The 22,517-nt window shown below is 39.1% G+C and overlaps 1 protein-coding gene across 29 annotated transcripts in view; it reads right to left on the reverse strand.

Annotated features, from left to right (window-relative positions):
* Positions 1-22,517, reverse strand: part of PTPRD (protein tyrosine phosphatase receptor type D) — a 1,677,890-nt gene that overhangs the window by 27,361 nt on the left and 1,628,012 nt on the right. For all 29 annotated transcript variants that reach the window (XM_054031429.1, XM_054031444.1, XM_054031437.1 and 26 more), the window contains 2 exons: positions 16,705-16,824; positions 16,080-16,234 (listed from right to left, as the gene is read on the reverse strand). In XM_054031429.1, the coding sequence (XP_053887404.1) occupies positions 16,080-16,234; positions 16,705-16,824 (275 nt within the window). The remainder of the gene's footprint in view (positions 1-16,079; positions 16,235-16,704; positions 16,825-22,517) is intronic.

Raw genomic sequence — 22,517 nt, forward strand, 5'->3', positions numbered from 1 at the left:
CAAACAAATACAGTAATCAAGGAAAACCAAAACCAAAAAATTAAGCAGAGAGGCTTAGTATTAAGAAAAACATTTTTATGTATTCTCTAAATAGTTTCTAGAAGGCATAGCTATCTACTTAAGCTGCACTCTATCTTGTAAAAGAAAAGGAATTGATGTTTGAGACAATATTCCATTTCATCTTCAGGTAACATGATCTATGACTTTTCCAAGGATTTTAAACTTTCCTGATACCATATTTGAGGCTGAAACTCAGGACACGGGAATGTGGGTCAATTATTTTACTTTTCTTTCAAAAATGACCATATAAACGCTACTATTTGAATCTGTCTTTTTCAAAAAGAAGTATATTTTTATATCTATTAACTTAATTCTATAACCTAAGCAGAAACACCCTCTACTTCAGTTACAACCCTCTGAAAACAAACATCTATTGTATCTTTGTTAATGACTTCAAAGACAAAAAGGGGATTTATAACTAGATGTGACACAGCCTGCTGACATTTAAATTTGACCACAATTACCCAAAAATTACATTAATCACTGTTATTTGATCATGAAGAATTTGAACTGTGGGAATCCTTGTGCGTGCATGTTTTGTTGGAGCTACGTTTTTGGCTGAAACACCAAATTTCCTTACCAACCTTCATTTATTTTATTTAATTATTTTCATTTTATTTTGCCCAGCAGTATCAAAATGTGTTGCGTGACTCAAGTTGAAGGATTAGAATTCCGGAGGAGAATGCATTTCTCTTTGATCCTGAAGAACTACGTTCCACATCATGGTGATAATAACAGAGCGCTGTTTGTGCTTTTTGTTTTGCATCATTTCAACAGCCTTCAAACCACAAACACGATAAGAACAGCACAACCGATAAACCATCTCTATTTGATCTTCTTTTCGTTGTCCTGGTTGCTAAGCACCCAGCCTGATTCTCTCATGTCTTCGAATACAGTATGAAAACATCAGCTGCAGGCTGAAGCCCCCACAGTTCAATCCATTTATTATATTTTGAAATCTCTAAGCAAGAACGAAAGGGGAGAGGATTCATTTTTTCCAGGCAGGACAAATACATAATCATGGACCCAATGCTACAAAGTACTAAGCAACCTCAGCTCTCACTGAGGCCTAATTAAACAAGGGAAAAGCACTCAGCACTTCACAGGACCGGGCGTTATGTTTGCACCCATACTCCAAAAGCAAAGTAATCTTTTCTAGTTACTTTCCACTACGGGGATGATTCAGCTAATGAGCACAAATAAACTCTCAACATTTATTGTCACTTCCTTAAGCTCTTTTGTAGCATGTGAAATTACTGCCAAACTTAAAAGTTGAAACAAAAACATCTTAATTTAGTTAGTGATAGCCACTGCAATGTTTACATGCTGAAAGACGATGCAATCCATTAAACAAGCATGCCTACCAGGAAATTGTTATTGCTTCAGTTTTATCATTCATCCAGTTACAACATTTGTTTTCAATTTCTAAAAACATGACTGAGTCAGTCCCACGAGTGGAAATATGCTTAATGTCCTGTGATGCGATGCAGTTACAGTGCACGAAAAAGGAAAATTAAGAGGCATAAGGGGGCCATTCTACACTAAAATCATTGTAACAGGTTGGCTTTTATGATTAATTTGTTGTTGTTTTAATGCTGACCCTTTATTGATACTTCAGTGATCTGGCAAAGGAAGACAATGTAATTACTAAATTTCACAGATCATTTAATTGGAAACAAAGAGTGAAATATAGACCAAAAATCATTTAGGACATTCTTGACATATATCAAGGGATAATCTGATTGAATATTACAGTTTCAGATAGAATGAGACTGGTGTTTATGAACTGAAAGTACATAAAATTGATTGTGATAACGGGGACTGCTCTTTTTCCTCCTTGTGATTATGGCACAATACCAGCCTCATGCGGAAAGTGATATGGAATTTTTAAGTTTAATTGTTCATTGGACTACCCTTTTTTCCCCACCTTTATTTTATACTGTAAACAAACATGATCTTTGCCAGTGGAGGCTTGTGAGGTTTCTTCAACTGGATACAAAAAAAAAAAGACACACAGGAGAGCACAGAACAGGCAAAGATCCTTTTGTACTCAAAATATGGTAGGCAAAGCCTAGCCTACTGATCCCAAGGACTTTTCACAAGCATCTGGATGGAGTACAGGTGACTCTTAAATCCAAGCTAACCTTGGACCTCCATCCCTTATGTGAGCTTTCTGAAGATTTTACTTTCAGTCTTTAGAAGGCTTCTGTGTGCTCTTGAAATTCATTAGGCTCTTTAAACATATTTACCCCCACATATAAGCACAGATCTTTGTGGTGAAGGTCTTGCAGAAGTGCAAAAACATTCAGGAGGTGACCTGTATTCCTCAGGAGTTTGGTAGATTCCACAGGAGCTCCCCTGTTCAGCTCGTACATTTAACATAAGAACCTCCATACTGGATCAGACCAAAGTCCATCTAGCCTAGTATCCTGTTTTCTGACAGTGGCCAATGCCAGGTGCTTCACAGGGAATGAACAGAACAGGTAATCATCAAGTGACCCATCCCCTGGTGCCCATCTCAAAAAGAAAAAGTTGCCTGATCGGATTTTATTCGAAAAAAAAAATTTTAAAAAATAATCGCACTTTAAGATAACATCACTGAATCAAACTCCTTTGATATGGTAGGAATTTTGGTTTCAACTCTGCAGAGCTCCTAAATCCTGCAGAACCACAGATTCATTCCTATAAAGCTCCTAAGGAATGAAGGACTTGAATAGCAGAGTTACATAGTATAAGGGGGAAAATAACCCCCCCAAAACCTAGCCAATAGGTGATTACCATTAGAGACTATCTACAGCAAGGGTAGGCAATCTATGGCACGTGTGCTGAAGGTGGCACACAAGCTGATTTTCAGTGGCACTCACACTGCCCAGGTTCTGGACACCGGTCTGGGGGGCTCCGCATTTTAATTTAATTTTAAATGAAGCTTCTTAAACATTTTAAAAACCTTATTTACTTTACATAACAATAGTTTAGTTATATATTATAGACTTATAGAAAGAGACCTTCTAAAATGTTAAAATGTATTACTGACACACGAAACCTTAAATTAGAGTGAATAAATGAAGACTTAGAATACCACTTCTGACAGTATCACTTCAGTCTCAGTATCAGAGGGGTAGCCATGTTAGTCTGAATCTGTAAAAAGCAACAGAGGGTCCTGTGGCATCTTTAAGACTAACAGAAGTATTGGGAGCATAAGCTTTCGTGGGTAAGAACCTCACTTCAGATGAATCTGAAGAAGTGAGGTTCTTACCCACGAAAGCTTATGCTCCCAATACTTCTGTTAGTCTTAAAGATGCCACAGGACCCTCTATTGCTTTCCACTTCTGAAAGGTTGCCGACCCCTGATCTACAGGTTATCAATGGAGGAAGATGTATTATTCAAATACTCTTCTAATATGGAAGCAAAAACAACGAATAAGCATTTCATTCAAATAATGGATTGAAGGAGAATATCATATGAAATAACAAGTATCAGAGCCTCAGATTATCCTAAATGAGCAAACTTTAAAAATGTGGCATCTGTTTACGTTCGGTTATGTTTAGTGTAGCAATCAGATCTGAAAGGTTTCTGTATGATTTCTTGGAGGGAGTTTGTATGATTGCTTTTTGTCTTGATTCATGCATGAATGTAGATTTGGAGAGACTTCTCATTCTTTTGTGATTTGTAGATTTGGATTAATATTGCATGATTACTTATTCACGCTTCCTTCCTCAAAATATCAGCCTTGGAGGAAGAACAAGCTCTTGCCGAGTGAGCTAGCACGACGGAATAGAGTGAAAAACATTGTAGAGTACCAAAAAACAAAAGTCCACGAACTCCAGTTTCAGGCCTCTTGTTTTTCTCTTACCTCTGTTTTCTTCACAAAATTGATTGTTGCTTTTAAATAAATCAGTCCTCCATGTGTTTTTAATTAATTCCCAGTTTTTATAGAAGATTGTATACAAGCACTTTGTAAAGTGAATCAAAAGCATTACATGATTCCTGCAATTATTCAGAAAAAGAAAGATCGGAATCAAGGACAAGTGAAGTTTCTCTAGCAGTCTGAGCAGAAATGGTGTTTTACTTGTACAATAAGGATTTGTGTGTGAACTTATATCTTCAAACTGGTACAGTCCACAAATGCCCTCCTCAAATCTTCCTGTATGATTAAATAAAATATTATATACTGTAATGTGTTGTATTCTGTATGTAGTATCAAATAAAAGGAGCTGCATTTTACAAAAATACTATTTTCCCCATAAGCTTTGGTGAGTTTCAGCATACATTTTTACATTATACACCTCTACCCTGATATAACACGAATTCGGATATAACGTGGTAAAGCAGTGCTCCGGGGTGGCAGGGCTGCGCTCTCCGGTGGATCAAAGCAAGTTTGATATAACGCTGTTTCACCTATAACACGGTAAGATTTTTTGGCTCCTGAGGACAGCGTTTTTTCGAGGTAGAGGTGTATATCTATGGGATACATTCCAAAAGCATTATTGTGATTATGCATTCCAATGAAGAGTGAAGTAAAGATCTGAATTCACTAACTTTGAGCTTTAAAAGGGAATCTGATCTGTAAAAGAAATTTGAAAATGCACCTGAATATGATTAGCGTCTTCCAACAGTATATAAATCTACTCATGAGCAGTTGTAAAATTTGGATGATGACCGTCTATGGGTAAGTTATGAGGGAAATATAATGGTGATCAAATTCTCAATAAATAAAAATGAAGATTAGGACAGTGGGGAAAAGTGAGTCAGTACAACAAAAGGTTCTGGAGTCTGGCAGCAATTGCTCTATTTTCCTTGTGCACTTCAGAGACAGCAGAATATTTGCAAGGATGTCTCCAGTCCCTTTTTCAAACTTCTGTCCATCACTGGATTTCATTGTGGGCTTTGGTGACAGTAACATGCACATACACAGCACTGCATCTTCTCCATAGCTAATGCAAGAATGGTCATTGCCCAGCTATTCCTGCCTCTACAGGAAATTAGCACATGAGTGAAAAAGAGGAATGTGTTTTGAAGATCCAGTCAAAGTGATGACCTTGTGTTCCTTGTGCATGGGTAAGCCAATATGAAAATTCATTGCTCCGGGGTTCCCCAAGCCACATCAGCATTCTGTTCAGTACTGGATATCATTCAAAAATCCTGGTCTTTTCCAAAGTCCTAAATGACTTGGACTCAGCCTACTTTAAGGTATGCTGCACTTCGAGCTGGGTGTGTGTGAGATGCTGTATGGAATATGAGTGACCATTTATAATATTATTGATACCAACATTAAAAAATTGCAATGACTCTTACAAGATATGGCATGTAAGAAAAGTTATCATTGGCTAAATATGATAATCACATGTATATGTATGTTTCATTTTTGTATTGTGAGTTATAAATATGTGTGGTATATTTGTATATCAAACGTGTGCTGTGTTTCTGGGTAACACCCCTGACAGATGGGCATCAGCAGTATCTAGCCTGCTTAATGGCTCATGAAGGACAATCAGCTGTACAATGAGCCCATTGAGAAAAGGCAGGGGTTACACCTATAGTCAGCAGGATATGTACGGACATGTCTGTCATTTGAAGAAGTGAGGTTTTTTACCCACGAAAACTTATGCCGAAACAAATCTGTTAGTCTTTAAGGTGCCACTGGACTCCTTGTTGTTTTTGTGGATACAGACTATAACACGGCTACCCCCTGATACTTATCTGTCAGGACAGGAAACTCCAAGGGTTTTTCCATGCCCATGTGCTCTGATCTTGTGTTTGGAAAAAATGATGTACAAACCACATGGCAAGGATATAAAAAGGCAGCTGCATCTTCTCCATTGTATCTTCAGTCCTGCTTCTCACCTCTGGAATAACTTCTCTACAAACTGAAGCTCTGAACAAAGGACTGAATGACCCATTCAAGCTTTGGATGCATTCCAAAAGAACTTTCAAGCCAGTAAACTCACCAATGCTGCTAAGAATCTGATATATGGACTCTGAAGTCACCTGTATCTGATTGCTTTGACCATTTAACAACTAGCTTCTCTTTCTTTTCTTTTATAATGCAACCTTTAGTTTTAGATGCTAAAGGACTGGCTGGCAGTGTGGTATTTTGGGTAAGATCCAAACTACTATTGGTCTGGTAATGTGCCTGGTCCTTTGGGGATCAGAAGAGCATTTTATATAGTGAGCAGAGTTATACATAACTTCTCACTTTACCGGACCTATGTGCTGATCGGGAGCCAGAGAACTGGAAAGCAGTAAAGCGGGCTTTGTGATTTCTTTTTTCAGCTTTTTGATAACTAGTGCGGGGGATCAGGAGCACAGTTTGTGACTGGTTGGTGAATCTAACTTCAGTGTTAACCTCCAGTTTGGAGAGAATCTGCTCTCCTTTTTGCAGCCTGCCCTGACCTTAGCATTTTTAGTGAGGGCTACCCGAGGCACCTCGGGTCACAAGGTGATTTCCAGCTCAAGGAGACATACTTGTGGTAGCTCTGCTCAAGCTAGCATGCTAAAAATAGCATAGCTGCGCCAGTGTGAGCTGCTAGACACCTTGAGTATGTACCCATCCATACTGGCACACAGTTGGGGTGGCTAAACTATGGCGGCCGCACTCTGTTTTTAGCATACTAGCTCGAACAGAGCTAGGGCAAGTATGTCTCCTTGAACTGGAAATCACACCTCTAGCTCAGTGTAGACACGTACCAGCTCACTCTACAAACCTCAATAATACCTACAATTAGCAGGAAGCTTGGAGTTGACAGTGTTCATGAACCGGTTCAGAGGGGCAGGAATTTTGGATCCCAATTTCACAAGATATTTCTTTACCTTTTGTTAATAACATAGGTTGAATGACTGACACACAAAAATCTAGCAGCATTTCAAAGGAAGAAAGAAATACCATCTTGCAGCCTGAGATTTGGTTGAAATTTGTGACTGCTCTGATACATTGATGATACTAACAGACAGATAAAACAAAATAAGATAGCAATTGTATGCAAAGCACACAACTTCCCTGATGAACTCTTATAATTTGATAGTAGCATGCCATATTGGCGTGTTTTCTTAGCCAGAATGCTAAAAAAGTGAAATGGATAAATATCTTTTTTACATGCCCATGTGGATAATCTGCCAATGACAGAATTTGTCCCACAGGACCTGGTTCTCTCCATTACACCATTATTTCATTGGAGTTATACTGATATAAAACTGGTGTGTCACAGTGGAGAATCAGGCCCACCATGCTTAATAACCCTAAACATTTCTCATTTCTTAACTGTGGTGGATCATCGTGTGGTTGCACTTTAATTTCTCTCTTTCCATAGGATCTGAAAATTTCTGAGTTATTATATGGGGCAAATTACCTCCAGAAAAGCATGGAATTTTTTGTAGCAATATTTTATCAGTGTCAGAACAACCATAAAGTAAACTAGAATACCATTATAATAAAAATCAGGTGTCAAAACTAAACAAACACCAAACAGTGCACGATTCAATTGGAAGGAACAATAGGACAAAAATCTGATTCCAAATAACAAGGATCCTGAAGTATTTATAAAAAAAATTTAAAAATGAAAAGAAAATATTCAAGCATTGGAACACTGATTGGAAAGTCTCCATACAAAGATAACAGAACTATTTTTAAAGCTGCATTTTATTTCTAGAGGCACAGGAAATCGATTTGAAAAAGAGGACTTTCATGCTGATTATTTTAGATCAAAATACAGCCTGTGCAAGTGCAGCCAAAAATGTTGTGTAGCCAAGCTAATGCAATGTGTTCCAGTGTACTATGTGTCCATGGATATTTGGGAATACACTGTAGGTACAGCTGGGAAATCTCAGTGGTACTCTTATCCAGATCTCAGCTATTAGGTTATAAAAATATTTTCACATTTCCTGCAGATGGCTAGATTCTTTTCTTCACGAGTAATTTTAGTTCAGAATTCATTATGGACAGCTGTTGGCTCTGATAGAACTTAATTTTCTCTTTTACCAGACTCAGCTGCAAGCAGTCAGATTTCCTTTCCCTTACAGAGTATATTATATATAAACATGAGCGGGGAAAAAAGTAACCAATTAACTAAATACATATGGATAAAATGACTCATTGAGATTGCTGATCAAATAATATACCAAAAGACAGCATAAGTCAAAGGAAATTACAGGATTTGTAGAACATGATAATAAATATATGGCAATAATTATCAGCACTAAAACGCATTGATGAACTGAGATAACGTGGAAAACATATTGTTTTTGTTTAAACAAACTTATAAAAATTATTACATTTTAATATGGTTCAGATCATTTAAGTCACTGAAATATCTTTAATCTGCTAGAGGACCTATTCAGTAGAAATTATTTGTAGACAGAAGCCAAGTCATTCTTCCATACCCCTCTAGGTCAAATCAGGAGAAAACTTGGCCAAACCTTAGAACCATTTTTGCTGTCTTCCCCTCTTGAGGAAAGCTGCTCAAGGAGAAGGTATATACTTTTTATTAAGGCTATTCAAAAAGGTATGACCGAAAGAATTCCAGAGAAGGGCAACAAAAATTATTAGCAATATGGGGAAAAAAAAACCTCCCACGAGAGAAGAGTTTAAGAAGATTGGGACTATTTCATTTAAAGAAGCGATGAATAAAGGGAATATCGTAGAAATGTGTAAAATAATAATGTAACACTTCCATGAAGGTCATTTGGGTGCTCCCTATTTACCTTTTCTTAAAATACATGAATAAACAGAAACTCAAATTAAAAGGAAAGTAATTTAAAAAGAAAAGGAAATAAATACCTAGTTATATAAGTGTGAAACTACCTCCCTGAAGCTATTAAAGCAAAGATGACAAAGAGCTGAAGAGTAAACACATTCTGAATGATTATGCATTATGAAAAATAAAAATATCCAGAGTTACATTAGATAGTTAAAGAATGAGATGGTATAGAAATCCTCATGCAGCAGGACTAAGCCAATCATTAGCTGCTTACAATTAGGACGAAACATGTTACTGAAAAATTGTCCATCACTGGAGTTTTACATTTTTCTTTGAAGGATTTGGCACTTGCTATGGTCAAAGATGGGTTTCTGATCTGATCTGGTATGGTTTTTTCTATGTTCCTTTACTGCTCAGGTGATTTACAAAACTATTACTTTTACATGAAAGAAAATCTTGCTTTATGCAATCATGGAAGCTCTATTTTAGGATTTCAAAAGATAAGCTGGCCCTCAATCACAGCGCTGGCGGCACAGATGGGTTTATAAACATAGGACTGATTTAATCAAAGAGACCACAAGAAGATATTTTTCATTATTGAATCTGAATGAATGCTATTATTATTTGTCATTTGTCCACTTTCGAATTTTAATGAATGCTTCTAGTGATAACTACTGGAACATGTACAGTGTAGAGCTAAAATTACATTTATGAAACACTGGTTTCCTATGTAGAAATTTGGGAATTATTTTTTAAAACTTTTGGTGAAACTTGATAAATATCAAATTAGAATGTCATTTGTTAGTGTTCTTCCTATCACTGGAGATTGCTTTATCCTATATAGCCACATCCTACCTAGATTTTTATAGCCACACTCATTGTCAAGGTATCACAATTGGGTGCTTCCTCGCAGCTAGCACACTCCTCATACTGTGTAAACAATAGATAATTATCACTCCTATACTTTCAGATTTTTCAAATGTGGGTGCCTAAAATTAGGCATTACCCCAGGAGCCTAATTTTATAAGGTGCTGAGCACCCACTGCTCTTGTTGACTTCAGTGGAGTGGGGGTAGGCTTAGAACCTTTGAAATCAAGCCATGTATTCAACAGCCTAATTATGGATTTAAATGCCTAACTTTTGGCACCCAAGTTTGGAAATTTTGGATTAAATTCCCAGAATCCTTTATTAAAATCATTCTAAGGATCCATTAGTACTTAAAACCGTAGGCATTTCCAGGTGTACAGATTCACACTTTGCTTTTTGTCTATATAGTTCTAGTGGCTCTGAGCATTCAACACGCTGGCAATCAAATGAGGATTCTTCTCATGATCAGCACAAAAAGAAAAAATCTAGGATACCATCAGTTTGAGAGCTTTTAAAGTACAGGACACTAAAATGTTACATCTCTGAAACTGATTTTGTAGGGAATGTGAAGCTAGCCTTTCTATTCCAAGAACATTCGGGTTCCTGTTCCTGCCACCCAGGTTACTATTAAATGGTTCTCATTATGCAAATGAACTGAAAAAGAATGTGTTGGTCTTTCAAATTGTTGTAATGAGCCATGAAACCAGTGTCCATATCTGATCTTTTAATACTTGTCCTCAAAGGAAACCTGAACAACACTTTCCAAAGGCGAGCCTGGGAACTTAAATTCGTAACACTGCTAGACTCTAAAAATCATGGACTCAACAGGGACACTTGGTTTCATGGCTCATTACAACAATTTGTAACACACACTCGCATGCTGACCCTTAATAGCCCACTTCAAACCCCTTTTGCTTAACAATCTAACCCTTATTGCCTGCTCCATTTCAAGTGGCCTCCTACAACATGCATCATCCCTTATGCTTAACAGTTTGTCCCAACTTGTATTGAGCTCAGACACTCTGAGTTCCCTCCCCAGACTGAAGAAGAGCTCTGTGAGCTCGAAAGCTTGTACCTTCCACCAACAGAAGAATATCCAAAAAAGGATATTACCTCACCTGCGTTGTCTCCCCCAGCACATTGTACAGTCAGAGTCACTGAGATCGTCAAGACAAGTATGAAACAAAAATTAGAAAAGAGAGCTTATTATTATAAATTTATACTAGCAGGAAATAAATATATATTACAGTTATTAAATATCACTAAGTCTCAAACATTTTTTCTTTGGCTCCAGGTGCAAGGAACATTCCCAGGCATCTCGCTATCTAATGCATGTCTTTAAAATGAAGAAGTAACTTTGACATCCACTGCACTTCGCTTTTCCCTGAGATAGGGAAAGACCTCAGGATTATGGCAGCCTGTGGAGGAAGAGGGGTTCTAATCAGTCATATAGTGACCTGAAACTAGTTGCAGGTGGAATGTAATAGGCTAGCGCAATCCAACATATAGCTGTTTTCCATATGATTGCAAGAAGAAAGATTGCATATTAAATGCAGTGGGAAAAGAAAATGGGGGTAAGTACAGGAATTGTGGAATACTTCACACTGGTGGTGTTAGAGATCTTTATTATACACTTTTCCTTTTCAATGCTATCAGCCACCCACGGAAGGAGAGTAAGGATTCTGAGTTGTTTTCAAGGCAGAGGGAGGGAAAGGATGAGGAAGCTTTTAATGTTTTCAATCTCCTTTGAGAGATTTTTGAATATGTACTGGAGGGATTTTTTCCACACCGTGAAAAAGGATAGACCTTCATCTGCAACCTATTCACTGCCAGGATTAGAAACCGAAGATTGTGTGGTGTGCGGCGGTGGGGGTTGGGAAGTTAGAGTCCAGCAGGAAGTAGACAGGCATTGGTGTAATGTGAAACATTCCTCTGGAAACAGTGCACTCGTATCTACACATTTGAAATACTTTACCTTGGACAAAAGTTAGGTAGATACCCTATTTTAAAAAGATGCAGGGCCATAATACATGTATTTGTTAAAGTTAACGTGTCTTTAATGTGCTAATTAGGGGTTTCAGTACATAAGGGTAGGGTGCTACTCAAACCAAAAACTGACATTCCTCCAAACTATCCAAGTTTTTCTGTTCGCCATAACAGAATGCAAAGTGCATACTGAAACTTCATTAAGCTAAATGTCTCTGAAAGATATGCCCTATGGTGCTGATATTAAAAAAAAATTGAAATGTCTGGCATTGCAACTTACATGTTAAGCTTTTATGTAGTGTTACTAAAGTAAGTACTACAGTTTCTGTGATGTTTTGAAAACAAAGTGGTATAGAGTTTCCAAATGCCCTCCAGTACAATTTTATTGTGATCTGATTAGCACCTGTTTGCCTGCACTAATCTAGCTTCAAACATACACACGTGCTTTCCCCACTATCATTAGAACACACATTATAGTCTATCTAATGCAGAATCCTTGGGTTTAATCCTCCATTTAAAATAATAAATGCCTTTTAAAAAAATCACCTCTGCAAATTAAGACACATCAGTGTGGAAGCAGAAGTTGTGCTGTGATATTGCTGAACTGCTCTACAACAAAGAAATGAAAGGATAAATGTTTAAAAATTAATACTTTGTAAAGCAGTATCTATCTTGCTTAGGTATTTCTAAGGTGACTATTACCATGGAATATAAGCATCACACTACTTATTCCTATTGAGCCAATCAAGATTTGGATACCTATCATGAATAGTATCTACAAAAAAAGGTAGGCTTCTTGGATTTCTTTCATCCTAAAATATCAGTCTCTTTTGAATTAGCTCATTTTTTCTCTTCTAAGTTTCACTTTTTAAAAAGTGCTGCTTGTATTGCTGTCTTTGTCAAAGTATTACACAAGTAAGGGTCACAGAATTTGGTACTATATGCAGACATTATTCCTAAATTTGTTTAACTTTTTGCTCCTTTAGGGCTTGTCTACACACAACATACATATCACTTTAGCTTGATATAATTAAAGCTGTATAACCCCCCTAGTATGGATGAAGTTATATCAGTATTATTCCTGTATAGGAGGCACATTTATACCAGTATAAGCTTTTGTGTAGCTGAAGCCCTAATCTTGTCTTTGGCACAATTTCAGAAGCTTTATGCCACTATTTATTCCCTTCAGAATTGAGTATACTTTGATGGGACCGCCTCTTAATATGCTATTACCTAAAGAATACATACCTACTTTCTCTTACCCTTCTGAGTAACTAAGATCCTTGACTGCTGTACTGCAGGTTTTCATTTCTGCAACATGTTTTTTAAAACAAAACGATCAGATCAACACTCAGTATTTCACACGCAGCTAAGCCGTCAATTGCCAGCGCTAGAATAATTTTCAGTAACACACAAATGGTTCTCCTTCCTGGATCTTATTAGTACATGACTAGAGAGAAGGGATTGTGTATTCTCTTTGTATTTTTTTGGTTTTGCTTTTGTATTGATCTCATTATACAATATTCTCTACGTATTAGATATGTACAAACCATCTCTGACCCCATGACTTATCTAGTCCAGTCATTCTGAATGTTGCCTCTTATTTTGTATCAGCAGCTAATTTAATCACTTAGGAGTGAACTCCTTCCTGGTCACTGATCCATAAAAAGAATCCATCCTAATGTTTTCAATGTGGTACTCCAGTTGTCACTTCCCTTCACTTCAAACCGTTTTCACTAATAAGCACACTATATCTTGGCCATGTAAGTGAATTCTTTATGCTTTCAACTAGCTCATCCCAGGGGGGGTTGGTGGCTTCTCGGCTCTCTATGAGCTGAGGGGTGAAAACATTATCTACTATGCCAGCCCTTCAGCTACAGCGGCTTTGGTTCAAAACTGTCTCAGCTCCCACATTTAAATCAATCTGTAGATCTTTATCTAACCTAGTCTCTAGAGGATGTCTATCTTCAATCAATCTTCAGAGATTGCCATATCTGTTTTTAAGAGACATAGTGGACTGGAATAGCAGAAGGATTGTAGGTCAAGATTAAGGTGGATTGGTAGAAATGTGTGGAAAAGCATGCTTTAAACCCCTTCACTTACAATACCTATATGTTCCCAGTTCTTAGTCTGTTGTGTTTATACGGTCAAATCCTCAGACCCTTACTAGGTTGTTAATCATTCCTTGTACAGGCAAACTCCTATTGATTTCAGTGAGAGTTTACCGGAGTAAAAACTGAGAAAGGAGCTCAGCGTTCAGCCCATGAACAACGCCACCACCGTCAACAAAAACAGACATTCATAGACATTCAATGAAAAAGTAGCTCACTCCTGTGCTACATATGCTTAGTGGCCTAACTAATTTGTCTTTTTGGCTGTACTGTGTTGAAAGCTTTTTTGGCATCAAGAGAAATTGCATCCACAGTTTCTCCCTGTCAATTGTTTCATTAGCTTCTACCAAATGAATAAATAAAAAACGTATAAAATTGTATTAATATTTTTATAATCTGTCATTATTACTGTTTATTGAGCCCCGGCAAAGACATTAACCTTACCCCCTAGACCTTACAATCTGTGTCCCTTTGTGTACCTCATACTCAGAGTGGGCAACAATGACGCATATTAAGATTTCTATTGACTAAATGGGACTACTTGCATAAGTGCTGCCCACCATTAGCAAGGGTTGCACAATCTGGATGGACAGCTGAAGCCCTAATCTTGTCTTTGGCACTATTTCAGAAGCTTTATGCCACTATGCCGACCCCAGTCTGGCTGCAGCACTGCCAGAGCCTATGTCAGTGGGTTGTGGCCAGGATCCCCACTGACAGCAGCGAGTTTCCGCCGCTGCTAGGGCCCGGGGCTGGGACGCAGTGAAGTGGGAGGGCCTGCGTCCCCCCTGCCACCCACTCCTTGGGTGGCAGACTCCCCCTTTTCCCCTGGCCTAGAGAGGCTGGGCTGCTACAAACATTGATTCAGCCCCTGCTTAAGGGCCTGGGTTCCCAAACTATTGGCTCAGGCCCTGCTTGAGGGCCTGAGCTCCAGACTGCGTGGTTGCTGCCCCGCCCTGATTGAGGGCCCAGGGCTTTTTCTGACCTATTGGCTCAGCTCTTGCTTAAGGGCCTGAGCCCCTAACCGTGTGTTTGCTGTCCCACACTACCGCTGGACCAGGACTGACAGCGGACCAGAACAAGGTGGTGGGATACCCCACAGCCCCACTGAGGGCCGAACCTCGGCCGAGACTACAACAACAACACACAATCAATCTGTGTAACTTGTTGCCAGGTGATGTTGTGAAGGCCAGAAGTATAACTGGGTTCAAAAAAGAATTAGACAAGTTCATGGAGGGTAGGTCCATCAATGGCTATTAGCCAAGATGGTCAGGGACACAACTCTGTGCTCTGGGTGTAGGGTGACCAGATAGCAAATGTAAAAAAACAGGACAGGGAGTGGGGGTAATAGGAGCCTATATAAGAAAAAGACCCAAAAATCGGGACTGTCCCTATAAAATCGGGACATCTGGTCACCCTCTCTGGGTGTCCCTAAAGCTCTGACTGCCAGAAGCTGGGATTGGATGACAGGGGTTGAGTCATTTGATAATTGCCCTCAGGGACCCTGTGATCATCTAGTCTGACCTCCTGCATAACACAGGCCATAAGACTTCCCTTCATTAATTCCTGTTTGATCTAAAGCACCTCTTTTAGAAAAGCATCCAATCTTGATTTAAAAATTACCAGTGACAAAGAATCCAGCACAACCCCTGGTAATGCATTCCTCATGCTCCCTCTGAGCTTCCATCCAATCTCCGTTTTAAAGTGAAGGACTAAACTTGAGTCTGAAATTCAGGCTTTTCTTAGTTTTAATAGCAGTTCTCTTTTATCTTCTCTAGATTTCATGCTATTTGTTTTAATGTGCAATATTAGAAACCATAAAAAAATATTTTATTACTCAAAAAATACCAGAACATACTTTCTCCAAAATACACCGTTTTAAACTAAGAGCAAACACAACACTGCTTCTTCTTCTCCAGTGATTTCTGAATATACCTGTGTGTTAACTATCCTGTCTACCCTCTCTGCTTACAGACTTCTACTAACAAATAGTATATTCTACTTGCACAGATTCCATGTATTCTAAAATGAGCTCCCAATGCACAAACCAAAAATCCTTCTCTGCATCCATCAAATTTGGCAATTTTGCACTTGAATTCCTAATTTGCCATTTACCTGCCCATAAGTATGTTGCCAAATAGCCAACATTTCATGTTACAATTATAGAATGTCACAAGATGCAAAAAACCCACAGGTCATTGAGACCAAGCCCTTTCATAGCATGGCCAGGATGCAATCCCAATACAGAAGAAACCCCAGAAGCACAAAGGATATTATTCATATACTTTAAAACACAGGGCATTAATCATAAAAACAATTTCAGTGTGATATTTTGAGATGCTTTGAAGTAAAGTATGTGCCTACCTGCAATGCACCACCATAGGTCCAGCATCAGGAGGGTTACAAGTTTTGACTCGTCGTAGGAAAGCTAGGAATGGTGTAGGATGTTCTGGAACTCCATGGTCAGGCCAGGCAGTGAACTGGAATTGCCGCACTTCTCTTTTCTCACTTGAACCATTCTATCAAATCAAAAATGTTAACGAAACAACTGCTATCTAATGCTATGGCAGCACTATGGAATGAAGTGATGGCATAACTGCATATAATGATGAAAACCAGCTAAACCTCTGTGGGAACAGAGAGAAAGCGAACTCCTGCTATAGGAGAAAATATTACAACTATTCTAAATTGCTGGTTTTGTGGTTCAAGTGACATGAGGGTTTTAGTTATACTGTATAGCACACAGCAACAACTGCCTGTGCTTCAGCTAATTCTTCATTCAATTAAACGGTTCTTCACAGTCAGAGCTCCATATTTACCGATGAACTGCCAGCCTGGGAGAAAAATGCACTGTGATAACAGAAGAACTGTTTTATTCTTCAGTGTTGCCAACAGGATCAAGATTTAAGTAAATCCTTAAGAGATCTGATTTCTGCAAAGCAGCCTTCTTTAAATGGTGGGAGCAGGGAGGACACCACAGAAAACGTACCTTGTAAAGTGCAAATGTTCGAACACAGTATGTTGCCAATTCAACAGTGTCTAGCAGGGTCACTTGGATCAGCCCATATGTCTCTGTCCCTCTGCTTGGCCAATACTGATCACACTTCACCTGTAATAAACATGTAACATATTCATTTTATATATTAATATATTTATTTACAATATTATGGGCCAGAGCCTCAGATAATGTAAATCAGCATAGCTCTATTAAAGTCCATGGAGCTATGCTGTTTAACAACAGGTGAATACACCTCTACCCCAATATAACACGAATTCGGATATAACGCGGTAAAGCAGCGCTCCAGGGGGGCGGGGCTGCACGCTCCAGTGGATCAAAGCAAGTTCGATATAACGCAGTTTCACCTATAACGTGGTAAGATTTTTTGTGTCCCAGGGACAGCGTTATATCGGGGTAGAGGTGTATCTGGTGCAAAGCATGTACTTTAATGCGCACCTGGATAGTTTTTCTGGTTGTGGCTCTTAGTACTGCTTTTATTATGGTTATCCTGATTTAGGGTATAAATCAGTGTAACTCCATTAAAGTCAACAGTGCTATACCAATTTACATCAGCTTAGGATCTGGCCCCAGTCTTCAGATACCTTTTTTTTTTTTTTGGTAATACAATGTTGCTACAAACTCATGTTTTTAAATCTTTCCACCATACTGCATATATTCTGAATGTTTCACATTAGTTCCACCATATATAACTTGATGTTCTGATGCTAATTTAAACCATATTTTAGTATGTACAGAAATATATCACAATAAAAGACTGGATTTCTTTGGCTTTCAGTTCTTTTAGTTAGTGAATAAAATAAATAGAATGGCACCAATAACTATGAAGTGAGTTATAGGAAAATATAATTTCCTTCTCAGTTCATTGTTATGAAACATATCAGGAAATTGCATCAATAGACATTTAAAATACATGGTTTGATAAAAAGAATTCATCCATCAAATTTTAAGACACAAGCCATTTCATCCAGAGAAATCTCCATTTCAAAACATTGCGTGTTTAGTTTAACAAGCTGAAATAATTCTGTATAAAACAGATGCATAATACGAGTGTGTATTTATTATCTTTTCTGAAACGGAATGATTTGTTTTGGTTAAAGATACCATCTATGATCTAAAAGGCTAGGGGTGAAAAAGAGTTGTTGATTATTTAAGACAATCACAGTCCTAGTATAAAAACAATATAAGGTTTCAATATTTGAAAATTCTTTTATTTGAAATGAATGATACATGATGCTGAGGCACACACTGATGAAATAAATTCTTACAAATTAGCCTGGCTAATATGGTAAAGAAATACGCTATAGTTTGAACCCAGTTGGATACAAGTTGAATCCAAGTCAGATGCAATCCTAAAAGAACAATGAGAACAAATACTGCACTGTATTCCCAATCAGAACATGAATTGCTGTGTGTATTAATCCAAACTGTTTTTATTTACAGAGAGAAGAGAACACCCAAGAACACTCAGATGTTCTTCAGCTTTTTCACCCTGCATACAGATTCAGCACTCTTCCCAAGCACCACCATCCTACCCAGTTTGAGATTTCAAAACATTTCATTCATTCTGAGGAACAACAGGAAGGGGTCTACAGATCGCTGCAGATCTATGTCCTCACTGCGGTTGGGATTGTGCCTACCAGCCCCCCAGGTAGACAGACTGACTCTAGCTTTGCTTGTGCTAGCATGCTCAAAATAGCAGCCTGGGCTTGCCACCCAAGTTGCATGCCTGTTCACCCGACCGCCTGGTGGCTAGCCCAACGTGCTGTAACATTCACACTGCTATTTTTAGTGCACTAGCTCGTGCAGAGTTAGCGTGTCTTTCTATCTAGTCTGGGAAGCATGCTCCCAGCTGCACCGGTTCACAAACCTTAATGGTTCACAAACCACTGTTTGTGAAGCTGTCATCTGGTTGAAGAACAGAAAAAAAAACCTAACAATTGAACCTGCTGGAAAAAATTCATTGGGGGCCGGGACGGAACGTTTGACAGGAAGTGATGTCCTAAATCATACTTGGAGGTCTAAAACAAAAGGAACAAGTTATTAATGGGAATTTGATTTTTCTACACTCTTAAAATAGGGTGACCAGATAGCAAGTGTGAAAAATCGTGAGAGAGATTGGAGGGTAATAGGCACCTCAAAGTCTCAAAAAGCATTTCTTACATTGTCCCATCCTTCCAGGGATGTAGCATGCCATTTACCTTCCTGAAAGGAAAAGATGTTGTGGCCTGAACAAATTGAAAATGCTCCTTTAAGTCCTTTATTCTCCAAAACATACTTATTTCCTTAATATTCACTAATAATCTCCACATCACAGATTAGGAGGGTCACTGGAAGTGCAGTGAGCTAATGGTAAGAATGCACTCAGATTTCAGAAGCCTGTAGAAAACCACTCTCTTCAAATTAACCCTGATGAAAATAAATTAGTTTTTTTTTCTTTTGGGTGTGTGTGTTTTAACTCCTCTGCCCCTCCCCCCTCCACCCTTTGGAGATGTCCTGAAATATTTCCTGTGAGAGCTGCTGTTCTTGGGTCATGCTGCTATAAGCTGACGCTGCTTGTTCAGGAATAATTGCAACTTGAGGTTCAGTGCGTCATGTTATTTGAAAATGGGAGCCACTGACTACAAATATTGATGTTTAGAGGAAACAGAATGGATTTAAGTTTAGAATTTTGGATGATCATATGAACTGTAAGTTGATGGTACTAGCGAAAGTACTCAGACTTGTATTCCTTTTCCTTCTCCACTTGCCCCAGTATAAGACGTTTTCTCTTTCAAAGATGTGCCGTCCCCTGCCCGCCAGCCTCTCATGCTCTGTGATCATAGATATTAAATTCCCAGGACTCCTAGCAATTTTCAGTCCAATTTATCTTTGAGAGAGGTTAAAACAAAATTTTTTGTTTGGATTTCAATGGCAAAAGGATATTAAATAGTATATCTTAACTGTCAAGTGACTATTGTGCTAGTAGAGTCACTATATTTAAATGTTTAAGCCAAGATTTTCTGAAATGAATAGTGCTTTTAGGGCCCAACTCAAGACACTTAAAAGGAGCCTGATTTTCAGAGGGTAGGTGCCCATCACTTTCTGAAAATCAGGCCCCTTTAAGCTGACTCAAGTTGGACACCAAAAATCGCCAGTCGCTTTTGAAAACTGTGGCCATTATCTATTTCTTAATGCTTCTGTTTGAGCCTAATTTGACTGCAGGTCCCTTAAGGGACTGTGTACAGTGCCAAGCAAACTGACAGTCTTTAATACATGAAATAAATGATGATGATGATGATGATGAAGTGGGCCCCTGGCACTTCCTCTCCAGATGCACACATAGCAACAATTTATTTACAAAGTCAGTCCATCGAAAACATAACACCCTCCAACAGATTCAACAGTACTCCCCACCCACATCCCCTTATTTTATTCACCCCTCCCAGGGCTGGCTCCAGTGTTTTTGCCTCCCAAAGCAGTGGAAATTTTTTTTAAAAAGCCGCGATCGGCGGCACTTCAGCTCTCCTACCACCGCTTCGTTCTTCGGCGGCAATTCGGCAGCAGGTCTTTCCCTCTGAGAGGAACTGAGGGACCCACCACCGAATTGCTGCCGATGAGCCGGACATGCCACACCAAGCACCTGCTTGCTGCACTGGTGCCTGGAGCTGGCCCTGACCCCTCTCAACCTGGTGACACGTTATCATGCTAACAAATCAACTGCCACTAAGTTCAGGGATGACATTAGCTGACATTGGTTCAAAAGATGAATGCATTTATCATGTAGTCTTAGTGCTATTTTTACACAAGGCACATAAAGATCATGATAGGCACATTCTTATAACTTCAATACTCTCTCTCTCTCTTTCTCTCAGGCTCTTTCATACAAAGCAGCAAAATCCTCGTTCTTCATGGTATTATGAGCACTCGCTGAAAAGAAAGCTGTAGGAAAATTGAATGTAGATTTTTTTTTCCAATCGGAATGAAAAGCCTGAGACTGTTTCAGACCTGAGGAGTTTAAATATCACCAAAGAATATTCATAGATATTCACACTTCAGCAAGCCACAGACACCAGGGAAGATACTGGCTTGCATCAACAGAGCTGAAGGAGGCAAGTTTCCATATGAGCATGCACACACAAAAATTCCTGACATTCAGGGGTAGAGAAACAATTTTCCAGTACAAAGTTCTACCACTCAGCCTGAAAAACTCTTTGAGCGTATTCCTAATATGTAAGTCAGCTGTTGCAGGCCACCTGAGACGATAGGGACAAACCAAGTTCAGGAATGAGGCAAGTTAACATAGGCAAATCCAGGCAGACTACATCCCTTGATGCAAGAACAGCATATACATTTTGTATCTGGAAGAATAACAGTTTATACAAAAATGGCTTTGTTTCAGTTTTTCTATGTACATATAAAGGTGCTCACTTCTACACAGAGTTTGGGATAGTTCTTTAAAAAAGGAGACTTTTCTATAATGATGCTGAATAATAATAATAATAATTTGTCTTGAGTTTTTAATTGCCTTATTCAGAATAGAAAAACAAATTATGGTGAGATGATATCTGAACAGTATCAGGTCAGTCTTTACCATTGATTCCCCTTGTCAAAACTGTAAGATGACAGATTCAACCACATAAATTTCCATTAAAAATAAAGGTCAAGATTTTATAAAATTACTTGTGGTTTTAGGTTCTTCATTTTTTGGAGTACCTAGTTTGAGACAATTTAAAAAGGCCCAACATTCAAAAAGATCAGGGGTGTAAAAGAGGTAGTGAAGGAGTGTAAAACTAAAAATGCTAAATTCAGATAAGTACCCAGAAGTTTATAAGTTTGCTTGAAGCTTATCCAAATTGCTTAAATCTTTTGGGTTTGCAAAATCAGGCTGAAAATATGGAAGCAGTAGACTCTCCTGCAAAATAGTTCAATTTCGTTTAAGGTCCTCTCTATACTAGCTTTCAAATGCTCTCTTCTTAAACACAATTCAAATAAACTTGCAACAAAAACAGCTTGTAACACACCAGTTAGTTAGCAAGTTAACTCCCTATTTTTTAAAAAAGTATCTAAGATAAGATCAGTGATACTAATTGTCATGGGGTGCAGCCCTCATTGCCTGATTGGAGCCGCCTCCTAGTCATGCTGGGGATTAGCTTGAGGCCGACGCCCACATTCACAGTCTGCATACTGGCTCTCTGGCTCTGCTCCTGCTTACGGCTCCCCTCTCAACTCCCAGAACTGCAGCATCTTCAGCTCTATGGCTGGGTCATCATCTGTTTCCCCCTTCAGGAGGCTGCGGGGGAGGGGGGGGGAGAAGAGGTGCATATCTGTCCAACAGTCCAGCCATTTCCCCAATGGTGAGTGTGGAGGACCTGGGCCTGTGCACTACTCTGGGCCCAAACCCAGGGACCCTGTAAATAGCAGCCTCCTGTTGCTCCTCTGTAACCTCCAGCAATGCTGCTATATTTCCCTTCCCCATGGCCCCAGCACCTTCTTCGTCCTTACCTCAGGGCACTCAGCTCTTCAGTCCCAGCAGCCAGCAAGGAGCTCCCTCTTGCTTCCCTGGTCCCTGCCAGCAGCTGCTTTGTCCAAGGTCCTTAGTTCTCTCAGCCCTCCAGGTATGCAGTCCTTCCTCCCTTGGCTCCCAGCAGCAACTGACTCTACCCTGCCCTGGCCCCTGGCCTGCCTGGACCCGGATTGGCTGCTCCACCCAGCCTCTCTCCTATTAGCTGCTTCCCCATGCAGCCTCCCTAGGCCTCTATTAAAGCTTTACATGACAGTGTGGGGAACATGCCCCGTCATACAAA

The sequence above is a fragment of the Malaclemys terrapin genome, chromosome 6 (genome assembly GCF_027887155.1).
Source record: "Malaclemys terrapin pileata isolate rMalTer1 chromosome 6, rMalTer1.hap1, whole genome shotgun sequence".
Lineage (NCBI taxonomy): Eukaryota > Metazoa > Chordata > Testudines > Emydidae > Malaclemys > Malaclemys terrapin.